This window comes from Pseudopodoces humilis, chromosome 16 (assembly GCF_049639895.1).
Source record: "Pseudopodoces humilis isolate 2021_Gansu_Grassland_sample_001 chromosome 16, ASM4963989v1, whole genome shotgun sequence".
Lineage (NCBI taxonomy): Eukaryota > Metazoa > Chordata > Aves > Passeriformes > Paridae > Pseudopodoces > Pseudopodoces humilis.
This window is the reverse complement of record NC_142215.1, coordinates 19,476,713-19,489,284: the sequence shown is the minus strand read 5'-3', so window position 1 is coordinate 19,489,284 and position 12,572 is coordinate 19,476,713. Positions and strand designations below refer to the sequence as shown.

At 44.2% G+C, this 12,572-nt stretch overlaps 1 protein-coding gene across 14 annotated transcripts in view; it reads right to left on the bottom strand.

Moving 5' to 3' along the window:
- MYO9A (myosin IXA) overlaps window positions 1-12,572 on the bottom strand; it is a 174,006-nt gene that overhangs the window by 33,710 nt on the left and 127,724 nt on the right. For 13 of the 14 annotated variants that reach the window (XM_088063197.1, XM_088063203.1, XM_088063199.1 and 10 more), the window contains 3 exons: window positions 9,242-9,361; window positions 4,744-4,819; window positions 339-482 (listed from right to left, as the gene is read on the bottom strand). In XM_088063197.1, coding sequence (XP_087919323.1) covers window positions 339-482; window positions 4,744-4,819; window positions 9,242-9,361 — 340 coding nt within the window. The remainder of the gene's footprint in view (window positions 1-338; window positions 483-4,743; window positions 4,820-9,241; window positions 9,362-12,572) is intronic. The other variant, XM_088063208.1, reaches the window with a different exon arrangement.

Sequence of the window (12,572 nt, the reverse complement as noted above, 5' to 3'; positions counted from 1 at the left end):
TGTGAATCATCAACATCACCTGCCCAGGTAATTTACAATGGAAACTTTGATATGATGTTAAAGGTGTGACTACATTACATGGCTGCTGTAACTCCAGACTGGTGTGACCAGCAGGTTTGTTCCTTCTCTTCCTTCCTTTGTCTGTCATTCTGAATGAATGAGACAAGTTAAATCAGACATGTCAAATGTACTGGGGTTGCTTTGACCCAACTGGGAAACACCTCCAAGTCTACTTGGTGCCCTTAGAGTTTTATCTCCTGGCTATTTACATTCCCCTAACTTCCCATGCTGCTCATTATGCTCCAGGAGCAAGCCCAGATCCCCTCCTGGGTACTGACATGAGGATGCCATGGGCCCTCTCCAGCAGTTTGCTGTTGGTTGCGTTGACGAATATCCCATCTTTGTCCAGGAAGGTGCCAGGGCTGGCAAGCCTGTTGTGCCTCATCCCCATCCGGCCATTCCAGCCAACTGCATAGGCATCCCTGAAACACCAGACAGCGTTAGGAAGAGAGAAAAACACGGTTCTATGAAAAAAAGAGATCATAAAATAACCCACTGGTAGAAAACGAGGTGCTGCTTTTTTCTTTCCAGTTTTTATTCACTCCCATGGGATGAGTCCCTGGTGCCAGACAGCCATTGTTTACTAAAGCACCTCTCAAAGATCAAATAGTCACAAAAGGAACAAATTATCAGCAGGACAATAACAGCTTCCAGCTCTCCCACACAGAAACCTTGAGTATGCAGATATCTCTAGATACCTTTGGTGGTCTGAAGGACATGAGGCCATGATATCTGGTGCTGACTCTGTCTCCTCAAATTCACACAATCATTCCATTAGGAAAAGAAAAAGCAAATCTAATTCGCAATAAACTCCTTATTTGCCACAAAGATGGATGTCAGCCCCAGATGGATGGATTGGTTGACCCAGAATCATTCTCTGGGACCTGAGTACAGATCAGTCACTCAATTTGGCTCCTGCTGCCATGGAGCATAACTGCTGTGGTCTCCAGAAATGCTCACCTGGCTTCAGAAGGGCTAAAGGGAAGGAGTAGAGGAAGCAAAATCCTCTCTTGGAGGGATGGAAACAGATACTTGACCAAACTACACATAAGGACAAGCAATTTCCAGAGATAAGGAGCATTCCAGTGGTGTCTGGGGGACATGAAGCCCCTTATTGACAGCACTCAAACAAAATACTTTTGTCTTGGTGTGTTTTTAGTGGTTTGTTGGGGGTTTTTAAATTCTAAATTTTTTTATCAGTCTTGTAGAAATCATCATACAAAATAAAAGCAATCTAAGGAAGGATGTGGGGCCTGGAATGCCCATCCCTGCCTGCCCCCAAGTTATCTCAGACAGGAGGAAAAGGAACAGGAGGAGACTCCAGGCTGCACCAGGTCATGAGGATGCTGAAGGACACGGTGCTTTAAACGTGGCCTCAGGCACCGGCTACTTCTGAGGTCTGACAACAAGGCAGTCCTTTGATTTGGAGGAAAGGCAAATCTCAAGTGCCACATGGAAATTAAAAAATAAAGGATGTAAAGCTGTATGTTCAGCCAGCTCAAAGCCTGGAGCCAGATCCTCAGAGCAACGTCACCTCACTGCCTCATCTGAGCACTTCCCAAATTCCTTGCTGATCCTATTAAATCAGCATTTTGACATGGACCACTATTATAAGGAAGGATTGATCACAGCAAAGAAAAACCCCTGGCTAAGTGCTCCAGGACCTGCTTTCTTAAGCATTCCATTCACAGATTGTCAGAGAGAAGTTTGAATATCCAAGTGATCCCTCCTGTTCACCTTTTTTCTCTTTACATCCATCCACCAAAACCCTCCTGTCTGCAGGTGGGGAAAAAAAACCCACCAGTTGATGGGAACCACTAAAGCTCAACAGCCACCTTTGGGATGTACAATACCATTAATCCTGGCCAACCTCTCTGGAAAACCCTAGAAATTCCCATGTGGTTTTGAAAAACCCAAGAGACACCCAATGACAGCTCTGATGGTTGTGGATGCTTTAGGATGGATATGTTCACATGCCAACAGATGCAGGCTTTTGGTACTTCAGGGTCAATCACACCTCACTGAGCCCAGCCAGCTGTTTCCAGACCAACACTTGCTCAGACACCCCTGCACATGAAAGTGTCACTGGTGAGCACAAACCAGCAGGATCCCAACCAGCCCAAGTGGTTTTGGTTAGGCATGGCCTGGCCTTCATTTCTCAGCAGTTGGGGAAGGCACTTGGAACACTCTGCTGAAGCCTGGTTTCCCACCCAGCATGTGCAAACCACCTGTCCACTTTTTTCTGAGATCAGAGGAGAGCACTTGGCTTCCTAAAGCCTCCACAGAGACTTCCTGAGTGATGTCATGCCTCAAAATTGCTTTTAGAAACAGGCCTTGAGCTATCCTGTAGGATGGATGCATGACAAGACTTATCAGCAACCACATGATCATGAGATGTCTTTGAAAGGAATTCCTGTTTAATTTGGAGCCGTAATTGCTTGCCAGTTGATCTGCTGGGAAGCTGCTAAAGCCAATCTCTCTTCCAGATGTGTTACCTGCACTCCTGTGCTCACCTCCTCCTGCTCAACAAGTGCCATTTACCTGAAATACCAATGTTCATCAAGTGGGACACAACTCTCCAGACCAAGAGCAGCTACAATGAAAGGGATCAAAATCACCTGCCTACTCTGAAAGCCCAGCTGGACCTTGGAAATCTTCTGAGAAACCTGGTTTGTACTTCCAGAAGGATGGGGAAAAGGAGACATTTGGGAATCCATTACTGATGATGCCCAAGGGAAGTGAAGATCATGGACCACGCTACTGAGGCACCACAGGAGGAGGAACACAGGAGTTAGGATGATTCCAAAAGCCCATTTTCTGCAAATAAAGGCTCAGATTAAGGCTGCTGATAGGACACAGCTGCTGAGGATGAGGAAGGAAAACACAGTTCCTCAATTCTGGCTGTTTAGGCTGACTTGTCTGCTGTGCTGGCATGGGTTAAGTCACATAAGCAGAGCTGACCACACGCTGAACTCCACAGTAAATAAACACATCCTCCTCTTTGCCTGGGTCAGGAGGAGTTTCCCTGCTTTTAGAATGTCCCTTTGCTGAGATAATTGAAATATTTTGAGCTACAAAAATGTTGGCAACCCAAGCTCCTTTTAGACTCCTAAAGTGCCTCCAAAGCCGGAGTTGGGCAGTAAAGAAAAGCCCTGTCCCAGTTCACAGATGTTCTTCATGTGACAAAGGTTGGATAGAGAAACTGCAGGAATCCTCTTATCTACAAGGGAAGATCTCCAAAGGGACAAAGTTTCACATTACGTTATCTTGAGGGAAACTTGCACAATCAGAGGTGCTGGAAGCAGGGAATGTCACCTCTGGAGACACCAACCTTCCCTGCTTCGAGTGTTACCAAGCACCGAGTGTCATCACAACCCAACCCAGCAGAGCCCCAGCAGCTGCAGCATTACAGAAAGGAAAGGAAGGTGGCAAAGACTGAGGTGAGGACAGTCAGGTTCCTTCCCAGGACAGGGTGACACTGCTTGTGGATTTCTGCTCAAACTCAAGAAGTGGCACAAATTTATGAATTCAATCCCACCATTTTAAGTAAATCCCATTCTCTCTAACCACTGAAATGGACTTGTAATGATGTGAGAACATTCAGTTCTCCTTCAGGAGGGTGCCACTGCCTCTCTCAAAGGGGTGGAATTCGGAAGAGGAAGGACATTCTTCTAGAAAAAAAGGAACTATGTGTATCTAATTTTTGTTGTGGCTATTTGGCATTAAAGCCATTAAAAATGAGCCTTCATAACATCCTCGAAGGATATTTAATTTTGTGGGATGCAAGGACTGATCTAATGGACACATTTCAGGAGACAAGACTCGGACTCCTCTTGACTTGTTCTGGACTTCTCATAAAGACACACTGGAATATCTGCAGCCCCAAGCAGTGGTTGCAGGAGCTGAGGGTGCTCCTTCCCCAGCTCAGAGGGAAGCAGAGAGGCACCCTATGCCTTCAGAGGGGTATTAGGAAAATCAGACCTCCTGGGATTCCTGTGGAGGAATAGCACAAGAGTAGCTGAGAAAAGGATCAGTGCCCAGACATGCCTTGGAAATGAAGACTTTGGCTTCACAAGCAAGTTAATTCTGGAATGGGAATGAAAAAGGCTTTGCAGAAGAGGCACAGATCTGTATCTCAAGTGTAGATCTGAGTCTCGTTCAGTAGCTGCTTAAATGGTCAGAAACTTCAAGGAAGGAATTAAAAATAAAAACATACATAAAATCTGTAAAAATCAATCAATTTTGAAGCAAATGTGCTTTTTTTTTCCTCTTGAAAGCAAGCAAGCATTTGGCAAAGTACCATCTCAAACCCGTACCTTCCAGGTTTTCCACATTCCAGGGTGCCTAGAGCCACCACATGCTGCATGCAGTTCTGCACCCAAACCTGTCCTCCTTAAATTACTATTTCCTTGATATTGGCACATTAATTCATTTTTTTAAGCTTCTTCTCCCCTCGTAGTACACCCACCACCACCAACTGCTGCCTCTGACACAGGGAACTTGCTTTCCCTGACTGCTGTTCAGTCGGGAAAGGTGTTTAGATCCCATCATATGGCAGAGAAAGAACGAAGAGAAGATTGAAAGGCGAGATGGGAGAAATGTCAATACAGCCATTTTTAGGTACAGACGGTGCCCTCCCACCCCAGATTCCCGGCCATGCCAAGGTGAAAGCAGAAGCCTTACCGCGGGCTCCTCTCGTTGATGGTGTTGACTCCCTGGAGGTCTGAGAGCGGTGTCCGCGGGCTCTTCCGAGTGATACCTGAAGCAGCACATGAAGAAGACGTTTCCAGCTGGCTCATAGCCAACAGACAATTAGCAGAGCCATCCCCACAGACAATTAGCAGAGCCATAGCTGAGCCCTGACTGTGGCGCGGACGTGTCCTGGCACATGCCGGGCACAGCCGGGTGCCAGGGATGCCATCGCTCCCCAGTGCCACCTCCCTGCCAGAGTCATCACCCTTTGAGTAACACTGTTTGCTCCAGCCTCTAATTCCCCTCCCACACACACATGGGGTGCTTCAGGGGCACGCTGTCCCTGCCAGAAAATGGGGTGAGGGAAGGAGCTAATGGGGGGGAGCAGCCACTCATATTCTTCGTGTCCAAGAGATTCCCAAGCTTTCCACTGTGCATGGGATAACCCAGCTGCACGGGCAAAACACCTGGACATAATTAGAATACTTGAAAAAATGGGCATTTACTCCTTAGACACTTCTCTCCCTCCCTCCAAATATATGGACATGTGTAGCAAGTAGGAAATACTTTATACACTATTTCACAAAGGCTTGATTGCCAATTGAGCCTATATACTTTGATACCTGGAATAATTTATTTGTAATAAAATATGTCTAATAAAACAATATATTAAATAAAGTATCTATTTTATATTCAGACAAGGAAGATGCCACACATGCTTACAGTAGCAGCTGTTGTCTTCCCCGAAGTGGAAATGTTTTGTAACCAAGCACTTATGAAGACAATTTTTGTAGACAACAAAACACTTCAAGTCACCAAACCACAGAAATGTAAAGATCTGATAATGTGGAGTTTGACATGAAAACAGCTGAGCAATTTTATAACTGTCTCAAAATCACTGCTGTGAGACAGGAAAAATCACAGCTCTCACCTCAGCATGGGGAAAAGGTGTTTTATTCTACCCTGAGACATCTACAGTGGGAAAAAACAGGGAAAATAATGCTTTCTAAAAAGAAAAAAGTCTAAACTAGGGTTTGTAGCAGGACAGGAGGAAGCAATGGCATATCCCCTCCTCCCCATATTTATAATTCCACTATTTCATGCAGCCCAGGTGCTGAGCTGAAAGATGTCCTGGCGATTTGTTATTCCGAAAGATGAACACAAAGCAAATACTCTGAGAGCTGAGCCCGTCCTGCTGCTCTGAGCCTGGAATTCCTGAGGAGAAGCTGAACTCCTACCAAAGTCAACAGGACATTTACTGCCCTCCTTGCCCTGTTAAGGTGTTGTAACAGCTCATCTTGAAGATGAACAGGAGAAGCAGTTCATCTTGAAGTGGGCAGGAGATCCCTGAAAAGGCTGATGGTCCACCTGATTAAGTTTTTGCATCTAAAGGTGCCCAAATATTCTGGACATGGAAATGCCAACAAAAGAAGATTTGAGGGTGTGCTGCCCCAGGTCATCTTTGAACCCAGCCTGTGGTCCAAAGCAAGACCAACCAAATCACTCCTGCTGAGTTCTGGCATCTCCAGCACTGGAGGTTTTCGGAAAGCACGGCAGGAAATGCATCCGAGTGCTTAACAACACCCAAGCTCAAAATCCTTTTCAATTCTGCTTTTTGCCATTTAAGCCATTCTTGGTTTACATTTCTTGTCCTAGGAGTGTTCTTGTACCTCTTTCAAGACTGGCATTTCTGTGTCCAAAGTCCTGATTTAGAGCACAGAAACTCAACTGTAAAAAGGGAAAAATGGGAATAACCAGGAGTCTGCTTAAAATGTTGCATTAGTAATTTGTGTAGCTAGTTCTAGACTAAGAAAGCATCTAATGTCTAGCTGGATCTATTTTTAATATAGATTAATATATTTTAATATGCTTGGATACTCCCCTGTTAAGGCCCAGAAGGCTTTTCTTGTCTAAAAGAGTCCATAGAAAATGGGATTTCACTGGTATTTCCAAGATTTCTTAGAATATCTTTTTGGAGCAAAATCTGTCTTCCTACCATTCCCTGCACTCCCCACCAAAGGAAAGGTCCAAAACACTTTCCAACCCAACAAGTCAAGCTGAAGTGATGAAGACAAGGTTGTATCAACTTATCCCTGCATCCTTGCATTGCCCAGGAAAAGGGAATTTCTATTTCAGGCTTTCAGGTAACAGCTGCATTTAAACTGCATCATGGTTCTGCCAGCTCAGCACCTTAAGTGATTTGTTGATTGACAAAGGTCACAGTGCACAAGTTGGGTTAAAGAGAATTGCTTTAGATACACCAAGTATAAAGACTTTTCTACCTTGTGCCATCACTTGGCTCTTTAAAGAAGCAATACAGCCAAAAAAGCTGTCATGTTTCTTATTTCTGGGAAATAAAGGGGATTTTTATAAATAGAAGGTAAAAAGGTCTTAGACTTCAGCTGGTGAGTCGCACCCGGCCTTGAGGATTGTGTATGGTGAATATGGGCCATTAAATTGCAGGAATTGATAGCAGGAAAGAACAACGTGTGAATGGCAACAACCTCTCACTCCCTTCATCCAACTCAGATACAGCCTGACCTGCTTTACACTTCAGGCAGAAAATGATTCTGATTTTTCAAGCATATTCCCCATCCTTCAGCCGGAGTGTTTCAGCAAGACAGACTGATTTATCAAACAGGCCTTTGCTCTTGTTGAGAAGAGTTTTGGATAAGCCCTGTCTACTCCCTATGGGTGAATGTCAACCAGCAGAGCTCCAGTCTTGAATCAGAGGTGTCTAAACCCAGTGCCTTGCTCTGGAGGGACTGGTGGGCTCCATGGCTCCAGGGAAGCAGCTGACGGTAAGGGAAGGGCGACCAGTTGGCTCCAGAAGCTGAATACCAAGGGACCTACAGGGAATCTCAGTAAACTCATCAAACCAATTTGTTTCTCTCTTTGTTCAGAACTAATTGCACAGTTCAAGACAAGGAGATGACCCTGGTTCCTGTCTCAAGGATGATGTGGATGTATAAGCTCACCTGACCTGTGGGAAAAGCTGAGTCCCCGGGGCCAAGCTTGCCTGTGGGTGGATTCTGAACCGGAACGTTACGCACGCTCCAAGCCCACCTCAGCTTTCCAAGGCTGGGAGCCTGGGGAAGCAGGAGCACACCCCATGGGAAGGTGGAAGGATCTCTGAATGCAGAACATGAATTACTCATTTGCCTGGTCAGATGCTAATTCACAAACTGCGGCGATGCTCTTCTTCTTAGACCCATTGGTTGGATTTATCCTAAGAGATCTCAAATTGTGTGAACTAGTCTGTGTTAGTGAGGTTTTGAGGTGTTGAGCTCAACATTGAGCTCAACTTCCTGCTTCCCACTAAAATAAAGCTCTAAGTATCGCTTGAGTTGTATGAATTTCCTTTTTCCCACCTAAGGAACTGCAAACTAAACCCCTCAAAATTGCCCATATTGTTGAGCCAACCTAAGAATTAAATTGATTCATTAATTGCAAGTAAAATTACTCTGCTGATAACCACTTTCCTTTCCAATCGTTTCTTAGTAGTATCAGTAACGTCACTTAGCACGACACCACTTAATAAAATCTAAAATCAAATAAAATTTAGCATCACTCCTTTTTATTTTCTTACAGCAGCATTGGGAACTAGTAGGGTAAAATAATGTAGTTAAATTAAGAATGAAAGCCTAAATTAAGACCTAAACCACCATTGCTCCCCCAACCCCACATGCTGCAGGAAGCACAGACATCTGACAGAAGGTTTCTAACAGGAAACCCATATTTATGAAGATTTAACATGCACCTACTGTACTTACCATGCTCAGCTCTACAAAAAAGAAGGTAGTTTCCACTTACACCTAAATTTCATGAAGTTTAAGCAAGTTGGGCTGAAGCTTTGCCCATGCAGAGAAGCTCTATTTCTGTCAGCTTTAACACACAACATGAAGGAAGAGAGTAATGGTAGGAAAATAATATATCTAAACATGAGAGCACCAAATATCTATTTAAATATAAAAATGAAATAGTATAGTGCAGGCAAGAATGTCCATTTTGTCATGCAGGATGAGTTTATTACATGACAGAGGAGTGAAGATGAAGAAATGGAGACCAAGTGCATCATTCTGTAAAATAACATTGACAATGCCTCTGTTTTAAGTAAAAGCCCTGGGAGACATTATTTTCACAAGCTAAAGATATTTCTGAAATCCAATGAAATCCAAATTAAATTGAATTCCAGCTGTACCAGCCTTGTATCAGGAATATTCTTTATTAATGTCAGCGAGTAAATGGGGAAATTGCCAACAAAATGATTTTTGTCAGATCTCAAGAGATATGGGTTTGCTTTTAATTTGACTCTTCCAACTCTACCTAATATTTCCCAATAGGCTCAAAACTGCTCTAAGGCAGCTGGTTTGATCATGGAGCACTCCTCAGGCCTGTTTTTTATCCTTTCTACATGGAATGCACCTGGTTTCCATTTCTGGACGTGTGAGTGTGGTATCAGAGGGGAGGGCGGGTGGTGGAGCCTTACTGTACTTCTCCTCCTTGCACCTCTGCAGGATCTCTAAGCTCCTCTGATGAACTGGGTGGTGGAGAAAGCTAAAACTATCCACACTTTTCAAAACCGCACATGGCACTGCATCATCATGCCCTTGGGAAGCAAAATAAAAACAAAAAATAATGGAGAGAAGAGAAAGATTTTATAAGCAGAGATCAGGAGAGGGGGAAGGAACAAGCCCGAAGGAGCTCGAGGGTCGTGCGTTTTTGCGCTTGACACAATTTAACTGTGGTTTCCTCCGCACTGAGCTGTGGCACGGGAGCAATGGGCTGGACTACATCCCAGTCCCAATTATAATCCTCATTAGACAGAGCATAAGCACTTAATAATCACTCCAAGATCATATGGGTAAAAAGAGGATTATTAGATAAATCTTTACTTTTATTAACTTATTTTTAAAGTCCTTTCCATGCCTCTGCCTGGTGTTACCCACAAATCCCTGTCCAGATGCTCCGTGACACAACCACCTGGAATTCTCATTTTGCATCTCAGCGCTACATTTTGGCAATTAAAAGGAAAAATAGAAATTATTTGCATTAAGCACCATTTCCATATTCCCTGAGGGCAGAGAACACAGTGTCTGGAGATCGGCAGGATGGGTTTGGGTTGGAAGAAACCACCGATGTGTGGCCAGGAGGATTTCTGATGCCCAGCTGTGAGCAACAGGGTGGCGGAGAGGTGACGCCAGTGACAATGTACCAACACACAGAGCCTCTCTGCCATTGTTGGCCAAGCCCAGGATGTGCCACACTCCCAGGGAGGTGTGGGGAGGTCACCATGGAGTCACTTTGTGCCAGCATCTACGGCAGCATTTCATATCAACACATCAAACCATCGGAAAGGACTGGTCTGCATCTTCTGCAGGAACACGGTCAAGGAGTGTCTTCCTCACCTTAACACCAGTGAGACCTCAAACACCAAGCTTTTGGTTGCTGTCACCTTCATTTGGCAAATGCAGCCTTTTTTATTGATTATTTTGAGGGCAGTAGGTGTTTCTTTTTGTGATCAACTTCAGGAATAAATCTGCAGAAGCCAGTGGGATTATTTTTAAGCAGGAATTATCCAAGGAACAACGCTTGTTGGCCAAATCCAACTGCAGAGCCCATTGAGGACAGGCACAGCCTCAAGACCACAAAACCTTCATCAGAGCAAGGATATAGGTCCAGCAAAACCAAGTCTCTGCAGCATAGTTTGTATGAACAGCACCATTTTTTCCATTAATTTTCCATTAATTTTCCATTATTGCTAAGAATTAGAGGGTTTTGCATAATAAATGTGTATTGATGACAGCAGAAAAAGTCAATCATCCAATTTTCTTTCCTAAAATGCTTGACAGTGTTCCTTTAATCCAAGTTCACAAACAAATCCAGTTCTAACACGCAGTTCTATTGGACCATTTCAATCCTCATTGATAAACTTAGTGATAAGAAGAATTAAAAATCAAATTATTGAAGAGTTCCACCCTTCAGCTAAGTACAGCTTGCCTGATCCTGGCTTCCTTCATTTGAGGAGCGTTGGCAGCACTGTAAGAAGGCACTCAGGCAGAACACAAAGGTACCAAAGAAAATTCACAGTGACACCACTTTGCTGCTCTTCACCTTCAAGCTAACGAGGACAATCACACAATCACCAAAAGCTGCACTAGGAGGGTATCAGGAGTACGAGAAAAGAAGAGTCCAAAAAGCCAGCAAGAAAGAAATGCTGATTATCCTTCCAGAAGCATCTGCTTGGCATGGAGGAGACAACCGAAAGGATGATGTGGAAAGGAAGCAGAGCAAAAATTCGCACAGCTGCTTAGACATAAGCAAGGGATTTTTCCAGAAAATCCCTACTGGGTATTGCAAGCGTAAAGCACAAGAGATCCAGTTGGAGCTCAGACAAAGAGTGCAAAGAACCTTTAATTAAAATAAGCATGTTTTGGGTATTTCCCTGCTCCCTCACTTCACCTGCCTGATGGATGGGGAAAGGACCTCAGAAACCAAGAAGAGGCAGCACATCTTGAAAAAATATCTGTACAAATATTAAGTGTGTTCATGTGGATGACTGTGTGAGAGAGGCTCTTCTTACTCTACCATCATTTTGTCAGAAGCTCCACATCTGTGGGGAGGTAGATGCTCAAATCTGGCTAATTAAAGCCATCAAGGTTTGATAAAAAACAAAATAAACCTCCAACATGTGCTGCCTTTGGTTCTCTTGTTCTGTTTATCAAGATGAGAGAATTTTACTGATACTTTAATAAACTCACAAATGTTTTCTGCCATAGAGGCAAAGCATCACTTTGGGTCTTTTCTGCATTATTTTGGAGAGAAGAAGGGGAATTCCAGCATCTGGCAGTGGATGCATCTTGCCACACCAGCCCATCACACTGTCCTGACACTGGCTGAGCCCTCTGCCCGTGTCTACCTCTTCCTCAGCCACCGGCTTTGGTGACCGGATTTTGGAGGAGGACAATGGAACAGGGGATGTTCCACACCAATGGCTGTAAGGTCACACCAGCAACAAAACACTGAAAACACTGCTACTGATCTCAGCTTGCTAAGTGTGACCTGGGCAAAGTAGAATCCCAGAATGGTTTTGAGTTGGAAGGGACCTTAAAAATCATCCAGTCCCACCCCGTGCCATGAGCAGGGACACCCTCCACTACAGGTCGCTCTGAGGCCTGTCATGCTTGGACATGGTGGATAGCTCTCCAAGAGGGCAAGGACAGTGATCCCAGCTCTGCCACTGCCTGTAGGCTAAGTTTTCTCCACAGATAAGGTATACCTCAGTATGGAATTCAGATTTAGGTAATCCCACTAGTGCTGCCTGCATAATGGAGACTTTCTCATGACTTTTTCCCAGTTTGATGCACATGGAAGCTCAGGGTATAAATGACCTGAGGATTGCTGGTAAGTTTAAGACAAACCTTATCCAGCTTTCTGAGGGGCTTGTTTTTCTTTGACTCAAAACCCAGAGAGTACAAAGCACAAAGCCATTTGAATACAGGCTAAAGGACATGGACAGATAATGGAGCAGCACCATGAAAAGGTTTAGAAATTCAGCCATAACCATGTATTGTTTAATTTTGGTACAGAAAGAGAAGGTGATGCAAGAACTGAGTCTCAGAATTGTTTCAAGACCTCCTGGACTCATCCAGTTATATCTATATATCTATAATCATGTACGTAGGATCATATCTATTATATCTATTGATATAGATAGATATAAGCAAGTTACCACTACAAACTCTGGACTGAGAAGTGAGAGTGAGGAGATGAGCACGGCAGTGTGCAGGACCAGTTGCCAGAGATACAGAAGTGAAGCA